Here is a 19340-nt window from a genome sequence, read left to right on the forward strand (position 1 = left end):
ATGTGTGTCTGCTATACACCTCAGTGGAGGTGGTTGTGTGTCTGCTTTACACCTCAGTGGAGGTAGATGTGTGTCTGCTTTACACCTCAGTGGAGGCGGATGTGTGTCTGCTTTACACCTCAGTGGAGGTGGTTGTGTGTCTGCTTTACACCTCAGTGGAGGCGGATGTGTGTCTGCTTTACACCTCAGTGGAGGTAGATGTGTGTCTGCTTTACACCTCAGTGGAGGTGGATGTATGTTGATGCCTGGACTTCAGGTTATGACTGGCAGGACCTTTGGAAATAGTAGAAGAGAACCCTAACGGGGACACAATCAAAACCCTCCTGAAAGATGACCATCCGGAAAGATGCCCATTTGAGCCCGGCTCACCTCTGGCGGGCCCGATCCACGCCTTCCTTCTCCACCACGTCTCCGGTCTCCCGCAGGCCGGCCGTGTCGCTCAGGACGATGGGGATCCCGTGGAGGTTCAAGGCGGCCTCCACCACGTCCCGGGTGGTCCCTGCCACGGGCGACACGATGGCCGCCGGCTTCCGGCCTGAGACGGGGAAGAAAACAACGCTCTCAGGACAAAAGGGACATCCCATAAAACGTTGTCACCCGAACCCAGACCCGGACTTGTCTTGCTTACACAGCTGGTTGAGGAGGCTGCTCTTCCCCGCGTTGGTGGGGCCAGCGATCACGACGTGGATTCCGTCCCGGAGGCGCTCACCACGCCGTCCGTCTTGCAAGTGGGCCTCCAGTTCTTGGGCCAGTGAGGCCACTGCTTCATCCACTGTGGAGAAAGAACAACAGTTGCAAACATGCATCCACTTCCACTGAGTTCTGATACAAACATACATCCACTTCCACTGGGGTCTGATACAAAAACACATCCACCTCCACTGAGTTCTGATGCAAACACACATCCACTTCCACTAAGGTCTGAGGCAAACACGCATCCACTTCCACTGAGGTCTGATGCAAATATGCATCCACCTCCACTGAGTTCTGATGCAAACACACATCCACTTCCACTAAGGTCTGAGGCAAACACGCATCCACTTCCACTGAGTTCTGATACAAACACGCATCCACTTCCACTGAGTTCTGATACAAACACGCATCCACTTCCACTGAGTTCTGATACAAACACGCATCCACTTCCACTGGGGTCTGATGCAAACATGCATCCACTTCCACTGAGTTCTGATACAAACATGCATCCACTTCCACTGAGTTCTGATACAAACATGCATCCACTTCCACTGAGTTCTGATACAAACATGCATCCACTTCCACTGAGTTGATACAAACACGCATCCACTTCCACTGAGTTCTGATACAAACATGCATCCACTTCCACTGAGTTCTGATACAAACATGCATCCACTTCCACTGAGTTCTGATACAAACATGCATCCACTTCCACTGAGTTCTGATACAAACACGCATCCACTTCCACTGAGTTCTGATACAAACATGCATCCACTTCCACTGAGTTCTGATACAAACATGCATCCACTTCCACTGAGTTCTGATACAAACACGCATCCACTTCCACTGAGTTCTGATACAAACACGCATCCACTTCCACTGAGTTCTGATACAAACACGCATCCACTTCCACTGAGGTCTGATACAAACATGCATCCACTTCCACTGAGGTCTGATACAAACATACATCCACTTCCACTGAGTTCTGATACAAACATACATCCACTTCCACTGGGGTCTGATACAAACAGGCATCCACTTCCACTGAGGTCTGATACAAACACGCATCCACTTCCACTGAGTTCTGATACAAACACGCATCCACTTCCACTGGGGTCTGATGCAAACATGCATCCACTTCCACTGAGTTCTGATACAAACATGCATCCACTTCCACTGAGTTCTGATGCAAACATGCATCCACTTCCACTGAGGTCTGATACAAACATGCATCCACTTCCACTGAGTTCTGATACAAACATGCATCCACTTCCACTGAGTTCTGATACAAACATGCATCCACTTCCACTGAGGTCTGATACAAACATGCATCCACTTCCACTGAGGTCTGATACAAACATGCATCCACTTCCACTGAGTTCTGATACAAACATGCATCCACTTCCACTGAGTTCTGATACAAACATGCATCCACTTCCACTGGGGTCTGATACAAACATGCATCCACCTCCACTGAGTTCTGATACAAACATGCATCCACTTCCATTGAGTTCTGATACAAACATGCATCCAGTTCCACTGAGTTGATACAAACATGCATCCACTTCCACTGAGTTCTGATACAAACATGCATCCACTTCCACTGAGGTCTGATACAAACATGCATCCACTTCCACTGGGGTCTGATACAAACATGCATCCACCTCCACTGAGTTCTGATACAAACATGCATCCACTTCCACTGAGTTCTGATACAAACATGCATCCACTTCCACTGACTTCTGATACAAACATGCATCCACTTCCACTGAGGTCTGATACAAACACGCATCCACTTCCACTGAGTTCTGATACAAACACGCATCCACTTCCACTGGGGTCTGATACAAACATACATCCACTTCCATTGAGTTCTGATGCAAACACGCATCCACTTCCACTGGGGTCTGATGCAAACATGCATCCACTTCCACTGAGTTCTGATACAAACATACATCCACTTCCACTGGGGTCTCATACAAACAGGCATCCACTTCCACTGAGGTCTGATACAAACACGCATCCACTTCCACTGAGTTCTGATACAAACACGCATCCACTTCCACTGGGGTCTGATGCAAACATGCATCCACTTCCACTGAGTTCTGATACAAACATGCATCCACTTCCACTGAGTTCTGATGCAAACATGCATCCACTTCCACTGAGGTCTGATACAAACATGCATCCACTTCCACTGAGTTCTGATACAAACATGCATCCACTTCCACTGAGTTCTGATACAAACATGCATCCACTTCCACTGAGGTCTGATACAAACATGCATCCACTTCCACTGAGGTCTGATACAAACATGCATCCACTTCCACTGAGTTCTGATACAAACATGCATCCACTTCCACTGAGTTCTGATACAAACATGCATCCACTTCCACTGGGGTCTGATACAAACATGCATCCACCTCCACTGAGTTCTGATACAAACATGCATCCACTTCCACTGAGTTCTGATACAAACATGCATCCACTTCCACTGAGTTCTGATACAAACATGCATCCACTTCCACTGAGTTCTGATACAAACATGCATCCACTTCCACTGAGGTCTGATACAAACATGCATCCACTTCCACTGGGGTCTGATACAAACATGCATCCACCTCCACTGAGTTCTGATACAAACATGCATCCACTTCCACTGAGTTCTGATACAAACATGCATCCACTTCCACTGACTTCTGATACAAACATGCATCCACTTCCACTGAGGTCTGATACAAACACGCATCCACTTCCACTGAGTTCTGATACAAACACGCATCCACTTCCACTGGGGTCTGATACAAACATACATCCACTTCCACTGAGTTCTGATGCAAACACGCATCCACTTCCACTGGGGTCTGATGCAAACATGCATCCACTTCCACTGAGTTCTGATACAAACATGCATCCACTTCCACTGAGTTCTGATGCAAACATGCATCCACTTCCACTGAGGTCTGATACAAACATGCATCCACTTCCACTGAGTTCTGATACAAACATGCATCCACTTCCACTGAGTTCTGATACAAACATGCATCCACTTCCACTGAGGTCTGATACAAACATGCATCCACTTCCACTGAGGTCTGATACAAACATGCATCCACTTCCACTGAGTTCTGATACAAACATGCATCCACTTCCACTGAGTTCTGATACAAACATGCATCCACTTCCACTGGGGTCTGATACAAACATGCATCCACCTCCACTGAGTTCTGATACAAACATGCATCCACTTCCACTGAGTTCTGATACAAACATGCATCCACTTCCACTGAGTTCTGATACAAACATGCATCCACTTCCACTGAGTTCTGATACAAACATGCATCCACTTCCACTGAGTTCTGATACAAACATGCATCCACTTCCACTGACTTCTGATACAAACATGCATCCACTTCCACTGAGGTCTGATACAAACATGCATCCACTTCTACTGAGGTTTGATGTAAACACACATCCACTTCCACTGAGTTCTGATGCAAACATACATCCACTTCCACTGAGGTTTGATGTAAACACTAATCAGACCTCAATGGTTTAGGAACTTTCTGGGAGTTGTAGTTCACCCCACAGCCAGAGAGCCCACTCAACCCCACCCATGATGCATCCAACATCACAAACGTTAAGTCCTGACGGAGATATTTCCAAGAAGTCGTTAAGTCCCGCTTAATGACGTTGTTTTGGAGAAGCAGGAAGGCACGCGCTTCCTCTCCCAAACAACAATGGCGAGGAAAGGGCCAGACCCGGTCTCGCGTCACGCGAGGTCTTCTTTGGGACACTTTATTGTCCCAAGAAACAGCCCGTCCTGACTGTTGTTGACGGAGCTGAGCCCCAGCCAGGCACGTGACGCTGCGGCAACGAAGGCCGTTAATATTTCATCCGGCACAAAGAGCAGCAATTCCCAAAGGCGAGGCTCACCCTGGAGAAGGACCCCGCCCTCAATGTTGTCGTCTTCGCTGAAGTCGATGTACGCCTCCAGGTGGGCCAGGGCCTGCGGGACAAAAGACACCATTCGATCCGCCCCGACAGATGGCCATCCAGCCTATTATTATTATTGTTGTTATTATTTTTGTCAGAGCCATAGAATACTAGAGTCAGAAGAGAACCCCAAAGGCCATACAGTTCAACCCCCTCCTTCCAGGAAGGAAGGCACCATCCGATCCACCCCAACAGATGGCCATCCAGGCTATTATTATTATTATTATTATTATTATTATTATTACCACCATAGGCTCCCAACAGATGGCCATCCAGCCTATTATTATTATTATTATTATTATTATTATTATTATTATTACCATAGGCTCCCAACAGATGGACATCCAGCCTATTATTATTATTATTATTATTATTATTATTATTACCATAGGCTCCCAACAAATGGCCGTCCAGCCTATTATTATTATTATTACTAATTAATAGAACCATAGGCTCCCAACAGATGGCCGTCCAGCCTATTATTATTATTATTATTATTACTAATTAATAGAACCATAGGCTCCCAACAGATGGCCGTCCAGCCTATTATTATTATTATTATTACCATAGGCTCCCAACAGATGGCCATCCAGCCTATTATTATTATCATCATCATTATTATTATTAGAACCATAGGCTCCCAACAGATGGCTGTCCAGTCTATTATTATCATTATTATTATTACTAATTAATAGAACCATAGGCTCCCAACAGATGGCCGTCCAGCCTATTATTATTATTATTATTACCATAGGCTCCCAACAGATGGCCATCCAGCCTATTATTATTATCATCATCATTATTATTATTAGAACCATAGGCTCCCAACAGATGGCTGTCCAGTCTATTATTATCATTATTATTATTACTAATTAATAGAACCATAGGCTCCCAACAGATGGCCGTCCAGCCTATTATTATTATTATTATTATTATTATTACCACCATAGGCTCCCAACAGATGGCCATCCAGCCTATTATTATTATCATCATCATCATTATTATTAGAACCATAGGCTCCCAACAGATGGCTGTCCAGTCTATTATTATTATTATTATTATTATTATTATCATTATTATTATTATTATTACCATAGGCTCCCAACAGATGGCCGTCCAGCCTATTATTATTATTATTATTACCATAAGTTCCCAACAGATGGACATCCAGCTTATTATTATTATTATTATTATTACTAATTAATAGAACCATAGGCTCCCAACAGATGGCTGTCCAGTCTATTATTATTATTATTATTACTACTACTACTAATTAATAGAACCATAGGCTCCCAACAGATGGCCGTCCAGCCTATTATTATTATTATTATTACCATAGGCTCCCAACAGATGGCTGTCCAGTCTATTATTATTATTATTACTAATTAATAGAACCATAGGCTCCCAACAGACGGCCGTCCAGCCTATGATTAATGGAGCCCTACAATCCTAGAGTTGGAGGAGACCTCCAGGGCCCTGCAGGGAGACCCCGTGAGAGCCTTCCCAGCAGATGGCCAGGCACGGGAGGAGTCCGGCCTCGCCTTGGTGAGGGTGCGGCTCCATCGGTGGTAGAGGGCCCCCAGCTGCCCCTCCATCTGGCGCAAGGCCTGCCGGCGCTGCCCTTCGGTCTCGGCGTGGATCAGGTCCCCCAGGCCCTCGGCCGCCGTCAGGTCCAGCTTCCCGTTCTGAAAGGCCCGCTTGGTGAACTCGCCGGGCTCCGCCAAGCGCAGGCGGGGAAGCCCACCTACGCAGGGGAAGAGAAGAGGGATGGCCATCTGCCGGGGCTGCTTTGGTTGTGCTTTTACCCCACAACAGCACAACTCTATTCTTCTTGGGATCATGGAATAATAATAATAATAATAGTAATAAGCTGGATGGCCATCTGTCGGGAGGGATCGGATGGTGCCTTCCTTCCTGGAAGGAGGAGGTCAGACTGGATGGTCTTTGGGGTTCTCTTCAAACTGTAGTATTCTATGGCTCTGACAATAATAATAATAATACCATAATAATCTTCTGACTTGAGAAGGGACCCCCAAGGGCCATCCAGTCCCACCCCCCTTCTTCTTTCCACCAAAGCCCTCCTGACAGATGGCCATCCAACCCGATAGACGTTACAAGGTTACTGGAGAAATATTGTTACAGAATCCGAGAGGTGGAAGGGACCTCCCAAGGCCATCCAGTCCGACCCTTCTTCCAGGAAGGAAGGCACCATCCGATCCCTCCCGACAGATGGCCATCCAGCTTATTATTATTATTATTATTATTATTATTATTATTATTATTATTATTATTATTATTATATTGTTGTTGTATTATTATTATTATTATTATTGTATTATTATTGTTATTATGGTATTATTATTATTATTATTATTATTATTATTGTCAAAGTCTTAGAAGACTACATTTGGAAGAGAACCCCAAAGGCCATCCAGTCTGACCTCCTTTCCAGGAAGGAAGGCACCATCCGATCTATCCCAACAGATGGCCGTCCAGCTTATTATTATTATTATTACGGTATTATTATTATTATTATTATTATTATTATTATGATTATGGTATTAGTATTATTTTTATTTTGTTATCATTATTATTATTATTATTATTATTATTATTATTATTGTCAGAGTCATAGAGTACTAGAGTTGGAAAAGAACCCCAAAGGCCATCCAGTCTGACCTCCTCCTTCCAGGAAGGAAGGCACCATCCGATCCCTCCCGACAGATGGCCATCCAGCTTATTATTATTATTATTATTATTATTATTATTATTATTATTATTATTTTGTTGTTGTTGTATTATTATTATTATTATTATTATTGTATTATTATTGTTGTATTATTATTGTTGTTATTATGGTATTATTATTATTATTATTATTGTCAAAGTCTTAGAATACTACATTTGGAAGAGAACCCCAAAGGCCATCCAGTCTGACCTCCTTTCCAGGAAGGAAGGCACCATCCGATCCATCCCAACAGATGGCTGTCCAGCCTATTATTATTATTACTACAGTATTATTATTATTATTATTATTATTATTATTATTATTATTATTATTATTATTATTATGGTATTACTATTATTTTTATTTTGGTATTATTATTATTATTATTATTATTGTCAGAGTCATAGAATACTAGAGTTAAAAAAGAACCCCAAAGGCCATCCAGTCTGACCTCCTCCTTCCAGGAAGGAAGGCACAATCCGATCCCTCCCGACAGATGGCTGTCCAGTTTATTATTATTACTACAGTATTATTATTATTATGGTATTACTATTATTTTTATTATTATTTTGGTATTATTATTATTATTATTATTATTATTATTATTATTATTATTATTATTATTGTCAGAGCCATAGAATACTACAGTTGGAAGAGAACCCCAAAGGCCATCCAGTCCAACCTCCTCCTTCCAGGAAGGAAGGCACCATCCGATCCACCCCAACAGATGGCCGTCCAGCTTCTTCTTCTTCTTCTTCTTCTTCTTCTTCTTCTTCTTATTATTATTATTATTATTATTATGGTATTATTATTATTATTATTATTATTATTATTATTATTATTATTATTGTCAGAGCCACAGAATACATTTGGAAGAGAACCCCAAAGGCCATCCAGTCCAACCTCCTCCTTCCAGGAAGGAAGGCACCATCCGATCTATCCCAACAGATGGCTGTCCAGCTTATTATTATTATTGTTGTTGTTGTTGTAAGAACCTTAGAATACTAGGGTTGGAAGAGAACCCCAAAGGCCATCCAGTCCAACCCCCTTCTGCTAGGATGATCCGATCCCTCCCGACAGATGGCCATCCAGACTTTGTTAGGAAACACATATAATAGAAGCCTAGTGTTGGAAGAGATCCTGTCCAACCCCGTATTCCCCAGTATTGAGGGGAAAAGGACCCACCCAAGGCATTCAGGACGCCGCTGACCACTGCCGGACCGCCGTGGACGTGGTATTCGGCCACATCCTCCCCCGTGAAACTGCCCGGCCCTGCGAACACAACAAAGAAAGAGAAAAGCCTAAATGTCAATTTTCTTTCATGGCAACATCCAGCAATGAGACCTTTCAATGCAATGGCACCTTTTTAATGTCCAGCAATGAGACCTTTCCAATGTCCAGCATCAATGTCCGGCATGAAGACCATTCAATGTCCAGCAATGGGACCCTGTCAAGGTCCAACGTCAATGTCTGCCAAATGGAATCTTTTAATGTCCAACATTGATGTCCAGTAATAGGGCCTTTCGATGTCCAGCAATGGGATCTTTTCAAGGTCCAGCATCAATGTCCAGCAATGGGACCCTATCAATGTCCAGCATCAATGTCCAGCAATAGGACCTATTAATGTCCAGCAATAGGACCTATTAATGTCCAGCAATAGGCCCCATTAATGTCCAGCAATAGGACCTATTAATGTCCAGCAATAGGCCCCATTAATGTCCAGCAATAGGCCCCATTAATGTCCAGCAATAGGACCTATTAATGTCCAGCAATAGGACCTATTAATGTCCAGCAATAGGACCTATTAATGTCCAGCAATAGGCCCCATTAATGTCCAGCAATAGGACCCATTAATGTCCAGCAATAGGACCTATTAATGTCCAGCAATAGGACCTATTAATGTCCAGCAATAGGACCCATTAATGTCCAGCAATAGGACCTATTAATGTCCAGCAATAGGCCCCATTAATGTCCAGCAATAGGACCCATTAATGTCCAGCAATAGGCCCCATTAATGTCCAGCAATAGGACCCATTAATGTCCAGCAATAGGCCCCATTAATGTCCAGCAATAGGACTTATTAATGTCCAGCAATAGGACCCATTAATGTCCAGCAATAGGCCCCATTAATGTCCAGCAATAGGACTTATTAATGTCCAGCAATAGGACCCATTAATGTCCAGCAATAGGCCCCATTAATGTCCAGCAATAGGACCCATTAATGTCCAGCAATAGGACCCATTAATGTCCAGCAATAGGACCTATTAATGTCCAGCAATAGGACCCATTAATGTCCAGCAATAGGACCTATTAATGTCCAGCAATAGGACCTATTAATGTCCAGCAATAGGACCCATTAATGTCCAGCAATAGGCCCCATTAATGTCCAGCAATAGGACTTATTAATGTCCAGCAATAGGACCCATTAATGTCCAGCAATAGGCCCCATTAATGTCCAGCAATAGGACCCATTAATGTCCAGCAATAGGACCCATTAATGTCCAGCAATAGGACCCATTAATGTCCAGCAATAGGCCCCATTAATGTCCAGCAATAGGCCCCATTAATGTCCAGCAATAGGACCTATTAATGTCCAGCAATAGGACCTATTAATGTCCAGCAATAGGACCTATTAATGTCCAGCAATAGGACCCATTAATGTCCAGCAATAGGACCTATTAATGTCCAGCAATAGGCCCCATTAATGTCCAGCAATAGGACCTATTAATGTCCAGCAATAGGACCCATTAATGTCCAGCAATAGGACCCATTAATGTCCAGCAATAGGCCCCATTAATGTCCAGCAATAGGACCTATTAATGTCCAGCAATAGGACCCATTAATGTCCAGCAATAGGACCCATTAATGTCCAGCAATAGGCCCCATTAATGTCCAGCAATAGGACTTATTAATGTCCAGCAATAGGACCCATTAATGTCCAGCAATAGGCCCCATTAATGTCCAGCAATAGGACCCATTAATGTCCAGCAATAGGACCCATTAATGTCCAGCAATAGGACCCATTAATGTCCAGCAATAGGCCCCATTAATGTCCAGCAATAGGCCCCATTAATGTCCAGCAATAGGACCTATTAATGTCCAGCAATAGGACCTATTAATGTCCAGCAATAGGACCTATTAATGTCCAGCAATAGGACCCATTAATGTCCAGCAATAGGACCTATTAATGTCCAGCAATAGGACCTATTAATGTCCAGCAATAGGACCTATTAATTTCCAGCAATAGGACCCATTAATGTCCAGCAATAGGACCTATTAATGTCCAGCAATAGGACCCATTAATGTCCAGCAATAGGCCCCATTAATGTCCAGCAATAGGACCTATTAATGTCCAGCAATAGGACCTATTAATGTCCAGCAATAGGACCCATTAATGTCCAGCAATAGGACCTATTAATGTCCAGCAATAGGACCCATTAATGTCCAGCAATAGGACCTATTAATGTCCAGCAATAGGACCTATTAATGTCCAGCAATAGGACCCATTAATGTCCAGCAATAGGACCTATTAATGTCCAGCAATAGGCCCCATTAATGTCCAGCAATAGGACCCATTAATGTCCAGCAATAGGACCTATTAATGTCCAGCAATAGGACCTATTAATGTCCAGCAATAGGACCCATTAATGTCCAGCAATAGGACCTATTAATGTCCAGCAATAGGACCTATTAATGTCCAGCAATAGGACCCATTAATGTCCAGCAATAGGACCTATTAATGTCCAGCAATAGGACCCATTAATGTCCAGCAATAGGACCTATTAATGTCCAGCAATAGGACCTATTAATGTCCAGCAATAGGACCCATTAATGTCCAGCAATAGGACCTATTAATGTCCAGAAATAGGCCCTATTAATGTCCAGCAATAGGCCCCCATTAATGTCCAGCAATAGGACCTATTAATGTCCAGCAATAGGACCCATTAATGTCCAGCAATAGGACCTATTAATGTCCAGCAATAGGACCTATTAATGTCCAGCAATAGGACCTATTAATGTCCAGCAATAGGACCTATTAATGTCCAGCAATAGGCCCTATTAATGTCCAGCAATAGGACCTATTAATGTCCAGCAATAGGACCCATTAATGTCCAGCAATAGGACCTATTAATGTCCAGCAATAGGCCCCATTAATGTCCAGCAATAGGACCTATTAATGTCCAGCAATAGGCCCTATTAATGTCCAGCAATAGGACCTATTAATGTCCAGCAATAGGCCCTATTAATGTCCAGCAATAGGACCTATTAATGGTCCAGCAATAGGACCTATTAATGTCCAGCAATAGGCCCCATTAATGTCCAGCAATAGGCCCTATTAATGTCCAGCAATAGGACCTATTAATGTCCAGCAATAGGCCCTATTAATGTCCAGCAATAGGACCTATTAATGTCCAGCAAAAGGACCTATTAATGTCCAGCAATAGGACCTATTAATGTCCAGCAATAGGACCTATTAATGTCCAGCAATAGGCCCCATTAATGTCCAGCAATAGGACCCATTAATGTCCAGCAATAGGACCCATTAATGTCCAGCAATAGGCCCTATTAATGTCCAGCAATAGGACCCATTAATGTCCAGCAATAGGACCCATTAATGTCCAGCAATAGGACCCATTAATGTCCAGCAATAGGACCCATTAATGTCCAGCAATAGGACCCATTAATGTCCAGCAATAGGACCCATTAATGTCCAGCAATAGGACCCATTAATGTCCAGCAATAGGACCCATTAATGTCCAGCAATAGGCCCCATTAATGTCCAGCAATAGGCCCCATTAATGTCCAGCAATAGGACCTATTAATGTCCAGCAATAGGCCCCATTAATGTCCAGCAATAGGACCCATTAATGTCCAGCAATAGGACCCATTAATGTCCAGCAATAGGACCTATTAATGTCCAGCAATAGGACCCATTAATGTCCAGCAATAGGACCCATTAATGTCCAGCAATAGGACCTATTAATGTCCAGCAATAGGCCCCATTAATGTCCAGCAATAGGACCCATTAATGTCCAGCAATAGGACCCATTAATGTCCAGCAATAGGACCCATTAATGTCCAGCAATAGGCCCCATTAATGTCCAGCAATAGGCCCCATTAATGTCCAGCAATAGGCCCCATTAATGTCCAGCAATAGGCCCTATTAATGTCCAGCAATAGGCCCCATTAATGTCCAGCAATAGGACCCATTAATGTCCAGCAATAGGACCCATTAATGTCCAGCAATAGGACCCATTAATGTCCAGCAATAGGACCCATTAATGTCCAGCAATAGGACCCATTAATGTCCAGCAATAGGACCCATTAATGTCCAGCAATAGGCCCCATTAATGTCCAGCAATAGGCCCCATTAATGTCCAGCAATAGGACCTATTAATGTCCAGCAATAGGCCCCATTAATGTCCAGCAATAGGCCCCATTAATGTCCAGCAATAGGACCCATTAATGTCCAGCAATAGGACCCATTAATGTCCAGCAATAGGACCTATTAATGTCCAGCAATAGGACCCATTAATGTCCAGCAATAGGACCCATTAATGTCCAGCAATAGGACCTATTAATGTCCAGCAATAGGCCCCATTAATGTCCAGCAATAGGACCCATTAATGTCCAGCAATAGGACCCATTAATGTCCAGCAATAGGACCCATTAATGTCCAGCAATAGGCCCCATTAATGTCCAGCAATAGGCCCCATTAATGTCCAGCAATAGGCCCCATTAATGTCCAGCAATAGGCCCTATTAATGTCCAGCAATAGGACCTATTAATGTCCAGCAATAGGCCCTATTAATGTCCAGCAATAGGACCTATTAATGTCCAGCAATAGGACCTATTAATGTCCAGCAATAGGCCCCATTAATGTCCAGCAATAGGCCCTATTAATGTCCAGCAATAGGACCTATAATGTCCAGCAATAGGCCCCATTAATGTCCAGCAATAGGCCCTATTAATGTCCAGCAATAGGACCTATTAATGTCCAGCAATAGGCCCCATTAATGTCCAGCAATAGGCCCTATTAATGTCCAGCAATAGGACCTATTAATGTCCAGCAATAGGACCTATTAATGTCCAGAAATAGGACCTATTAATGTCCAGAAATAGGACCTATTAATGTCCAGCAATAGGACCTATTAATGTCCAGCAATAGGACCTATTAATGTCCAGCAATAGGCCCCATTAATGTCCAGCAATAGGCCCCATTAATGTCCAGCAATAGGACCTATTAATGTCCAGCAATAGGCCCCATTAATGTCCAGCAATAGGCCCTATTAATGTCCAGCAATAGGCCCCATTAATGTCCAGCAATAGGACCTATTAATGTCCAGCAATAGGCCCTATTAATGTCCAGCAATAGGCCCTATTAATGTCCAGCAATAGGACCTATTAATGTCCAGAAATAGGCCCCATTAATGTCCAGCAATAGGCCCTATTAATGTCCAGCAATAGGACCTATTAATGTCCAGCAATAGGCCCCATTAATGTCCAGCAATAGGCCCTATTAATGTCCAGCAATAGGCCCTATTAATGTCCAGCAATAGGCCCTATTAATGTCCAGCAATAGGCCCTATTAATGTCCAGCAATAGGCCCTATTAATGTCCAGCAATAGGACCTATTAATGTCCAGAAATAGGCCCCATTAATGTCCAGAATAGGCCCCATTAATGTCCAGCAATAGGACCTATTAATGTCCAGCAATAGGCCCCATTAATGTCCAGCAATAGGCCCTATTAATGTCCAGCAATAGGACCTATTAATGTCCAGCAATAGGCCCCATTAATGTCCAGCAATAGGCCCTATTAATGTCCAGCAATAGGACCTATTAATGTCCAGCAATAGGACCTATTAATGTCCAGAAATAGGACCTATTAATGTCCAGAAATAGGACCTATTAATGTCCAGCAATAGGACCTATTAATGTCCAGCAATAGGACCTATTAATGTCCAGCAATAGGCCCCATTAATGTCCAGCAATAGGCCCTATTAATGTCCAGCAATAGGACCTATTAATGTCCAGCAATAGGCCCCATTAATGTCCAGCAATAGGCCCTATTAATGTCCAGCAATAGGACCTATTAATGTCCAGCAATAGGACCTATTAATGTCCAGCAATAGGACCCATTAATGTCCAGCAATAGGACCCATTAATGTCCAGCAATAGGACCCATTAATGTCCAGCAATAGGCCCTATTAATGTCCAGCAATAGGACCCATTAATGTCCAGCAATAGGCCCTATTAATGTCCAGCAATAGGACCCATTAATGTCCAGCAATAGGACCTATTAATGTCCAGCAATAGGACCCATTAATGTCCAGCAATAGGACCCATTAATGTCCAGCAATAGGACCCATTAATGTCCAGCAATAGGACCCATTAATGTCCAGCAATAGGACCTATTAATGTCCAGCAATAGGACCTATTAATGTCCAGCAATAGGACCTATTAATGTCCAGCAATAGGCCCCATTAATGTCCAGCAATAGGCCCTATTAATGTCCAGCAATAGGACCTATTAATGTCCAGCAATAGGACCTATTAATGTCCAGCAATAGGACCTATTAATGTCCAGCAATAGGACATTTCAGTATCCAGCATCAATGTCCAGAAATAGGACCTTTCAATGTCCAGACATGGCACCTTTTTAATGTCCAGCAATGGGACCTTTCAATGTCCAACAATGAGACCCCATCAATGTCCAGCATCAATGTCCAGCAATGGGACCTTTCAGGATCCACCCATGAGACCTTTTCAATCTCCACATCAATGTCCAGCAACAGAACTTTTCAATGTCCAGGAACGGGACTTTTCAATATCTGCCAAGGAGAACTTTTCAATGTTCAGCATCAATGTCCAGCAATAAGACTCTGTCAATGTCCAGCAATAAGACCCTGTCAATGTCCAGCAATAGGACCATTCAATGTCCAGCATGATGACCTTTCAATGTCCAACAATGGAACCTTTCAGGATCCACCACTGAGACCTTTTCAAAGTCCACATCAATCTCCAGCAATGAGAGCCTGTCAATGTCCAGCATCAATGTCCAGCAATGGGACCTTTCAATGTCCATCATGATGATCTTTCAATGTCCAACAATGGAACCTTTCAGTATCCGTCATTGAGACCTTTTCAATGTCCTCATCAATGTCCAGCAATGGGACCATTCAATGTCCAGCATGAGGACCTTCCAATGTCCAGCAACGGGACCATTTCAATGTCCATCAATGGGACCTTTAATTTCCACCATGAGGACCTTCCAAATGTCCAGCAACAGGACCATTTCAATGTCCAGCAATGGGACCATTCAATGTCCAGCATGAGGACCTTCCAATGTCCATCAATGGGACCTTTAATTTCCACATGAGGACCTTCCAAATGTCCAGCAACAGGACCATTTCAATGTCCAGCAATGGGACCATTCAATGTCCAGCATGAGGACCTTCCAATGTCCATCAATGGGACCTTTAATTTCCACCATGAGGACCTTCCAAATGTCCAGCAACAGGACCATTTCAATGTCCAGCAATGGGACCATTCAATGTCCAGCATGAGGACCTTCCAATGTCCAGCAATGGGACCTTTAATTTCCACCATGAGGACCTTCCAAATGTCCAGCAACGGGACCATTTCAATGTCCAGCAATGGGACCCTGTCAATGTCCAGCAATGGGACCCTGTCAATGTCCAACATCCATGTCTGCCAATGGGATATTTTAATGTCCAGTATCAATGTCCAGCAATAGGACCTTTTAATGTCCAGCAATGGGACCTGTCAATATCCAGCATCAATGTCCATCAATGGGACCTTTAATGTCCACCCATGAGGACATTCCAAATGTCCAGCAACTAGACCATTTCAATGTCTAGCAATGGGACCCTGTCAAAGTCCAGCATCAATATCCAACAATAGGACCTTTTAATGTCCACCAATGGAACCTTTCTATGTCCAGCATCAATGTCCAGCAATGAGACTTTCCAATGTCCAGCATCAATGACCAGTAACAGGACCAGCATGAGGACCTTTCAATGTCCAGCAATGGGACCTTTAATGTCCACCAACGGGACCATTCAATGTCCAGCATGATGACCTTTCAATGTCCAACAATGGAACCTTTTAGTATCCACCATTAAGACCTTTTCAATGTCCACATCAATGTCCAGCAATGGGACCCTTTCAATGTCCAGTATCAATATCCAGCAATAGGGCCTTTCAATGTCCAGCAATAGGACCTTATCAATGTCCAGCAATAGGATCTTTCAATATCTGCCAATGAGACCTTTCCAATGTCCAGTATCAATGTCCAGCAATAGGGCCTTTCAATATCCAGCAATGGGACCCTGTCAATGTCCAACATCCATGTCTGCCAATGGGATATTTTAATGTCCAATATCGATGTCCAGCAATAGGACCTTTTAATGTCCACCAATGGGACCATTCGATGTCCAACATCAATGTCCAGCATTGAGACCTTTCCAATGTCTAGTATCAATGTCCAGTAACAGGACCAGCATAGGGACCTTTCAATGTCCAGCAACAGGACCTTTCCATGTCCAATGTCCAGCAATGGGACCTTTTCAATGTCCAACAATGGGATGCTAGGATGTCTGTATAATAATAATTGGTTGTATAATAAAACGATGATCATAATTGGCTGTATAATAATAATAATTGGGAGTATAATAAATAGAATAAATATTAAAACACATTGCTAATAAATACAAAAATAAATAATACTATAAATATGATAATAAATATAATAAACGTGTAATCCGTTGGGGATTGAAGCCAAAACCTTACCGGGGAACCAGATCACGAGGCCGCGGTCGAGCGTCTCTCCGGAGTCGGGTCGGCGGATCCTGCGCAAAGCGGCCGTCCTGGCGAGCGGCACCTTCCCCGCCAGACTGACCAAGGCCGCGTGGCTGTCCGGGCCGCTGGTTCGAATCACGGCCAGGCCGCATTTCCCGGCGCCGGACGACAAGGCGAAGATGGTGTCCCGCTCGGCACGTTGGCTTTTCCACCTGCAAAAAAGGAAACAAAACATTCAACAGTGTTGAATGGAGGGCCATCTGTCGGGAGGGATCGGATGGTGTCTCCCAGCTTGACTGGATGGCCCTTGGGGTCTCTCCCAACTCTAGGATTCTATAATATATTATAACAGATAATCACAACATAATATGATAATATAATAAGTCTATAAGGCTGTATGGCCATCTGTCGGGAGGGATCGGATGGTGTCTCCCAGCTTGACTGGATGGCCCTTGGGGTCTCTCCCAACTCTAGGATTGTATGACTCTATAATATATTATAACAGATAATCATAATATAATGTGATAATAATATAATAAGTCTATAAGGCTGTATGGCCATCTGTCGGGAGGGATCGGGCAGTGTCTGTCTGGCAGAAGAGGGTTGGACTAGATGGCCCTTGGAGTCTCTCTCAACTCTAGGATTGTGTTATTCTATATTATAATAATATAATAATAAGAATATACAGTTTATAAGGCTGTATGGCCATCTGTCAGGAGGGATCGAATGGTGTCTTCCTTCCTGGCAGAATAGGATTGGACTGGATGGCCCTTGGGGTCTCTCCCGACTTTAGGATTGTATGATACTATAATATGCTATTTTTATAATATATACTAATATAATATATAATGATAATACTATATTATGTGTGTATCATTGTATATTATATAATACATAATTAATATATAACAATATATAATAATAATAATATAAATCAGTCTATAAGGCTGTATGGCTCTCTATCAGGAAGGATCGGATGGTGTCACAATGCCTGATTCTATAATAATATTATTATAATATATAATAATAAGAATTAAAAAATATAATAGTAATAATATAATATATAATAATGTAAAAGTCTGTAAGGCTGTATGGCCATCTGTCGGGAGGGATCGGATGGTGTTCCAATGCCTGATTCTCTAATAATATAATAATATATAATAATAACAATAAAACAATAGTAATAATATAATAATATATAATATTAATAGTCCGTAAGGCTATATGGCCATCTGTCAGGAGGGATCGAATGGTGTCCCAATGCCGGATTCTATAATATTATTATTATTATATATAAAAATAAGAATAAAACAATAGTAATAATATAATGTATAATAATGTAATAGTAAGGCTGTATGGCCAATTGTCGGGAGGGATCGGATGGTGTCACAATGCCTGATTCTATAATAATAATAATATAATAATAATAATAATAATAAAACAATATAATAGTAATAATATAATATATAATAATGTAATAGTCTGTAAGGCTGTATGGCCATCTGTCGGGAGGGATCGGATGGTGTCCTAATGCCTGATTCTATAATAATATTATTATATATAATAATAAGAATAAAACAATATAATAGTAATAATATATAATAATGTAATAGTCTGTAAGGCTGTATGGCCATCTGTCGGGAGGGATCGGATGGTTTCCCAATGCCTGATTCTATAATAATAATAATAATAATAATAATAATAAAACAATATAATAGTAATAATATAATATATAATAATGTAATAGTCTGTAAGGCTGTATGGCCATCTGTCGGGAGGGATTGGATGGTGTCCCAATGCCTGATTCTATAATAATATAATAATATATAATAATAAGAATAAAACAATATAATAGTAATAATGTCATAATAAATAATAATGTAACAGTCCATAAGGCCATCTGGCCATCTGTCGGGAGGGATCGGATGGTGTCCCAATGCCTGATTCTATAATAATATAATAATATATAATAATAACAATAAAACAATAGTAATAATATAATAATATATAATATCAATAGTCCGTAAGGCTATATGGCCATCTGTCAGGAGGGATCGAATGGTGTCCTAATGCCTGATTTTATAATAATATAATAATATAT

At 42.3% G+C, this 19340-nt stretch overlaps 1 protein-coding gene across 3 annotated transcripts in view; it reads right to left on the reverse strand.

Annotated features, from left to right (window-relative positions):
• Positions 1 to 19340, reverse strand: part of gtpbp3 (GTP binding protein 3, mitochondrial) — a 45034-nt gene that overhangs the window by 24131 nt on the left and 1563 nt on the right. For all 3 annotated transcript variants that reach the window (XM_062959210.1, XM_062959209.1, XM_062959208.1), the window contains exons 2-7: positions 17231 to 17451; positions 8603 to 8689; positions 6231 to 6433; positions 4630 to 4702; positions 629 to 772; positions 370 to 535 (exon numbers count right to left, since the gene is read on the reverse strand). In XM_062959210.1, the coding sequence (XP_062815280.1) occupies positions 370 to 535; positions 629 to 772; positions 4630 to 4702; positions 6231 to 6433; positions 8603 to 8689; positions 17231 to 17451 (894 nt within the window). The remainder of the gene's footprint in view (positions 1 to 369; positions 536 to 628; positions 773 to 4629; positions 4703 to 6230; positions 6434 to 8602; positions 8690 to 17230; positions 17452 to 19340) is intronic.

The sequence above is a fragment of the Anolis carolinensis genome, unplaced genomic scaffold (assembly GCF_035594765.1).
Source record: "Anolis carolinensis isolate JA03-04 unplaced genomic scaffold, rAnoCar3.1.pri scaffold_7, whole genome shotgun sequence".
Lineage (NCBI taxonomy): Eukaryota > Metazoa > Chordata > Lepidosauria > Squamata > Dactyloidae > Anolis > Anolis carolinensis.